The sequence below is a fragment of the Mesitornis unicolor genome, unplaced genomic scaffold (assembly GCF_000695765.1).
Source record: "Mesitornis unicolor isolate BGI_N332 unplaced genomic scaffold, ASM69576v1 scaffold18690, whole genome shotgun sequence".
NCBI classification, from domain to species: domain Eukaryota; kingdom Metazoa; phylum Chordata; class Aves; order Mesitornithiformes; family Mesitornithidae; genus Mesitornis; species Mesitornis unicolor.
The window spans coordinates 23,097-27,953 of NW_010160491.1; the positions used below are offsets into that span (position 1 = coordinate 23,097).

General features: G+C 56.4%; 1 protein-coding gene across 1 annotated transcript; it reads right to left on the reverse strand.

Moving 5' to 3' along the window:
- On the reverse strand, positions 1-4,589 carry MYOZ3 (myozenin 3). The gene is made up of 7 exons (XM_010190188.1): positions 4,559-4,589; positions 4,241-4,306; positions 3,994-4,148; positions 3,712-3,780; positions 3,463-3,610; positions 2,982-3,153; positions 1-163 (listed from the first exon to the last, which is right to left on the reverse strand). The coding sequence occupies exons 1-7, from the start codon at positions 4,587-4,589 to the stop codon at positions 1-3; spliced, it is 804 nt and encodes a 267-aa protein (XP_010188490.1).
- Between the last annotated feature and the right edge of the window lie 268 nt (positions 4,590-4,857).

Consider the following 4,857-nt stretch of genomic DNA (forward strand, 5'->3'; position numbering starts at 1 on the left):
CTACAGCTCATCGCTCTCTGGTAGGACCCGTGCCCACCCCTGTGGCACTCTGTTGAAGTCACGTCTGTGGGAAATCACCTCCAGAACACTCAGGTGGTCCAGCTCCAGGGCAGGCGCAGGGTACAGGTCGCTGACCAGTGCTCTGTCAAATGGGGTGGGAGTCCTGCGGCACAAGACAAAGCAGACTTAGCGCGTCACGAGGAGAAGCTGTGCATGCGGTAAAGGCGATCTGTGCAGCAGCAACCTAGCAATGCCTGTAGGAAATGAGAACCCTCCTCTTCCCCCCTGGCATGCCGTTAGGGTCCCTGCTAGCCCGGCCAGGCGCTGCTCTTGTACAGAGCCAACCTCAACCCAGACTTCGGCAGGCCTGGAGGTTTGGTGCCTGAGCATCAGCAGCTTCGTAGGGAAGGGAGGAAGCATGTTCCTACCTTTACTGTGGTCTCTCTTGATGTGCTACCCAACAGCTGTAGAGATGTTTTGCGTGTGAAAGGGGTTAGAAAAGGAGAATAGGTCTTCAGAAAGTGACTTGTCTGCAGCTGATGTGTTGTGCAGAGGGCCGAGGCTGGTGGTGCTGCCTCCTGATTGCTCCAGCATGTGTGCAGGCAAATGTCTTTCCCTTGGCCCTGTCTCCAGTCTGCCTTTTGGGACAGCTTCACTTGAGCTATGACTAACAGGAGGAGCAGTGCGGGGGCAAGAGCTGTCATCCCTTTCTGGAGGAATGTGGAAAGGGACCAGGGAAGAGAGTGCCAACCCCCAAAAAGCCAAGAATGTTGGTTTTGGAGCAGCACATGGAGTCTGAGCTATCAATGAGCCATAGCTGGGGATATTTGCTTTGGGAAGTGCTGCTCAAACATGAGTAACGTGGCACTGTTTTGCAACAGGGGAGAAATAAGGGGGGGAAAGGTAGATGTGAAAGGTTTGTTCCAGAAACTTTCTCTCCTCTGGGAAAACACAGTCCTTTTCAAAGCTTGGTTTTCACTTTCTCTCAGGGCAGCACACCTTAGCAAGGTGGCTGAAGGTCTTTGCATCACAGCCTGAACATTTGAAGTTAGGAATAAACCAGCCTGCTTTAATGCAGTTGGTTGAGAGGATGAACTTGCCTTTGCCCTGTGACCCGTGTGAGCTGTGCTGGGATTCACCTGGCTTTAGGCAAGACCACTGGCTTCTCGCTAGCTGATTTGCTCCAAAAAGCTTGTTTTTCTGCAGTTTGGTATTTGATGAACTGAGAAGTGATTTAAAAGCCAACTGCTTGGAAGATCAGGAAAAGCCCAGTTAAAAGCAGATTGGCTCTCTGAGTCTTCATGCCTCAGTGAAGAATTAGAGGAGGTGGCGAGAGGCTGGGTGTTAAATTAGCATCCATCTGTATTAAATAACAGTTCAAGACTTTAAATAGAAAGGCAGCATGTGAGAGGGGAGAAATGGTACTGGGCAAAGCATTATTCAGAAACATGCCCTTGCTTCAGTCCCTGTCCATAAATAAATACTGAGGTGGGAACATGGCTGAATGTTGAAAGAAAAAGCCAACCGCAGTTCCTCGTTCTCTCCTTGGGTGTTTCTGCTTCAGGAAAGCTCAAGATGGCCGAGTACCTGGGAAGGAGGCCCGGAGGGAGCAGTAACACAGCCCCTTTGCTGCCCCACACTTGCCCGTCCTGGTAACCCTCCTGCCTTCTCCCTCAGCCCCACTCCGGTGCAGACCAGTGCACTGGAACGCTTTCTCTGGTGTGGCAGGAGAAACACGGGGGCTGAGTGTGCTGCAGCCTTGTGCTGTGCTCCTCGCCAGGCCCCCAGCAGAGCCCCAGGGCTGAGGGAGAGGAAAGCAGCGAGGGGACGGTGGCAGCACCACCTTAGCCCAGCTGGCGGTTGGGCTGCTCTCTGCCCTTTGGGACGTCGTTCCCATGCAGAGGTGGTGTGGTCCCCACAGCCCCTCTGCCAGGCGTTCAACGCACAGCAGTTGTGTCCCTGACGACCCGAATCCAACCCTGGTGCAGGCTCAGGAAAGCTGCTGTCTGCAGAGGCACAGCACCATGGCAGATGGTCTGGGGGAGCAGCGCTGTGTCCTGGTAGGGAGCTCCAGTGGGAGCTTGCCTACTGGAAGGTGACTTTGGCCAGGCCAAGGCTAACATACTTTCACCCTCGTGAAAGAGACTTTCAGAGAGGAGGAGGGCCAGGACCTTGGTTTGCAGATGACCTGGGGCAATGTTAAGCCTAAAAGTTCAGTTCTCATTATTCTACCTTTGGCTGCTTCTACTTTGCTACCACCAGATCTCCATGTCCTGGATCACCACCAAGCACCTTTCTAGAAAGGAGGTGTTCCTTGGTCTCTGCTTCAGGGTCCCAACCTCCACCTCGGTGTAATTTGGAGGTGCAAGGAGGCACGACAGCCACGCTCTGTTGAAGGCAGTTGCAGGGCATGAAGTTTGCCAGGCTCAGCCACCAGAAACGCCCCGGCCTGGAAACTTCAATCTCAAACAGGTGTTTGGAAGGAATCTGGTGACCTCTTAGCACCTTGTGGGAAGATTAACCTTATAGCCCCCCTGCTTCCAGCAGCTGCTTGGACACCTTCAGGAAATTAGGAAAGAGACTTGGCAGTGCCTGTGCCATTCCTGCACCCAGCCCAGAGCTGAGCCCAGCTGGGAACAGCAGCAATTCCGTCTCAAATACCATGTGCATGAGAATTAGTCCTCCCAAAATTTATCCCTGAGGTTACCCAGTGAGATCAGGCTGCTGAAGGCTGCGCAAGCCAGTGGTGAAGCTGAGAAGAGATCTGGGGAGCTGCTGGAGGCAGAGACCTTTGCAGAGGAGTCACAGAGGAGCTCCTGAACAGCAAAAGAGCAACCTGAGCCCTTGCTGCACCTCTGTGGTGTACGAAGAGGGCACGGACCATTGGGTTTCCCTGACAGGATGGTAGGTGCCTCTTGAGGCTGAAGGGTTTGGCCAAGGGATGGACAGGCTGGTGGTGCCTGCTCCTCGACCAGCATTACCTGTTGAAGCTCCTGAAATCCCATGGAAAGGGTCTCATGGGCAGCTTGTTCTTGACATGCACAGCATTGTCCTTGTCACCAAGGTGCTCCTGCCATGGGGAGCGGTAGCCCTTGGGGATGGCGGTGACGTTGAACTTCTCCGGGGGGATTTCTTTGAGGGGGCTCGAGTACCCTGCATTAGGGAGAGACAGCGTGGGCTGCACTGACCGCAGCCAGGCTGGGACAATGTGCCAAGCAGGGGTGAGGGGCTGGGAACAGCCCTGCCTTCACAGGGCCACCGAGGAGCTACTGCTGGGGCAGGACTGCATATCTATAACACAAATGTATGTTATAATATAAATAGATGTTTTATATTTATACATATCGAAACCGTCCGGGAGGGTTTTGGGGAGGACCCCTCAGCAGGCAGCAGCTCGCTGCCTCCAGCCCCGCATTACTGAGATTACCACAGTGTCAGCTTTGGGGTGCAGGCGGCATTTACCAGGAGCCAGAGCATCAGGGTTGAGGATTTTGCTCATCTGCAAGACTTTCTCGGTCTTCTTGGGCACTTCAGGGGGCCCACCCTGGGGCGATGCTGCCACGTGGAGCTCGGAGTGGTAGCTCTGCTGGCCCCCGGCACCCTCCCCTGCCTGCAGAGGGGACAGTCAGCAGGGTGCGGGGACCTCCCCGTGCCCTGGTTGGGACTCAGGAGGCAGGCAAAAGCGCCTCAGAGCTTCCTGCACCCACTCACCGTCCACTCATTTGCCATTCCCTCTGGACCACCTCTCTTGGTGTGGTGTGAGCCACCCGCCCCAGGGAGCTGCGGGAGAGGAGGAGAGGGGTTAATGAGTGCAGAGGGGGACCAACACCCTCGCTCTTTGGTGGATGCTGGACTTGATGCTTGCCCATCTCCATGCCCAGCCCACCAGGTGCAGCAGGAAGCTGAGCATGGCCTCCCTGCTGAGACCCCCAGCCCAGCCAGGAATAGCTTCTCTGCAAGGCTGCGATAGCTGTTGTGTGCCCGCAGACCCACCTGCCGGAATCCACTGGGATGCTCAAAGACAAAGCGCTGCATCCGCCTCTGGCGCTGCTGGAAGAGCTGGGAGCCGCGGTTGTTCCGCAGGGAGAGCTCCTCAATCATCAGGTCCTGCGGCGTGCTCATCTTCTTGCCCAGGTCCAGCTGGGGCACTGGGGAGGCTGGGGGAGAGCACGACGACAGCTGAGGCTGCTGCAGAGCTGAGGACCCCTATGTCCAGCGCAAGGACAGTGTGTCCCCTTGCCAGCATCCCTGTCCCAAGGCTCGGCCATGCGCCCATGCCAGGAGCTGAACCAGGGGCCAGTGTTTGCTCCATGAGGCAATTGTTGGGGAGTTAGCTTCAGAGGCTCAAACAGCCTCTCCTGCCCCCCTGTGTGGACCTTCCCAGCCTTACACATGCAATTGCTGCCCCTTGGGGCTGTAGTGCAAGAGGGGACCAAGAAAGCCGGCATGGAGGCCCTGGGCTGTGAGGCCAGTGGCCTCAACCAGAGCTGGATCTGGCCCCTAGGCAGGGGTGGCAGCACTGTCCTGGGACCTGTGGCACCCCCAGTCCCCAACTTACCATCTTCAGGGCCCGGTTTCATTATGGTCATCACTTGCTGCCGTGCTCCTGAGGCAGCTCTGTGGGAGGGGGACGGATTCTGCCCAGCTGGAAGAGAGAGGCAGCCCCAGGGGTGACACCGAGTATGGGAACATGTCGGCCCCAGACGTGTGCGGGGTGAGGCCAGGCTTCAGCTGAGCATCGCCCCTGGGCAGCACCATCCCTGAACACCTCCCCTCAACAGCACCATCCTGAACACCTCCCATGGCCAGCAGCACCCCTGTGCCGCTACATCCCCTTCAATGGATGGAGGGAAATAT

Coding starts and splice junctions, on each gene's coding strand:
- MYOZ3 (XM_010190188.1), bottom strand. CDS start 4,589: ATGACCATAATGAAACCGGGCCCTGAAGATG. Junction 4,307..4,558: donor GAAACCGGGCCCTGAAGATG/GTAAGTTGGGGA, acceptor TGCCTCATGGAG/CAAACACTGGCCCCTGGTTC. Junction 4,149..4,240: donor GCCTTGGGACAGGGATGCTG/GCAAGGGGACAC, acceptor CAGCCTCCCCAG/TGCCCCAGCTGGACCTGGGC.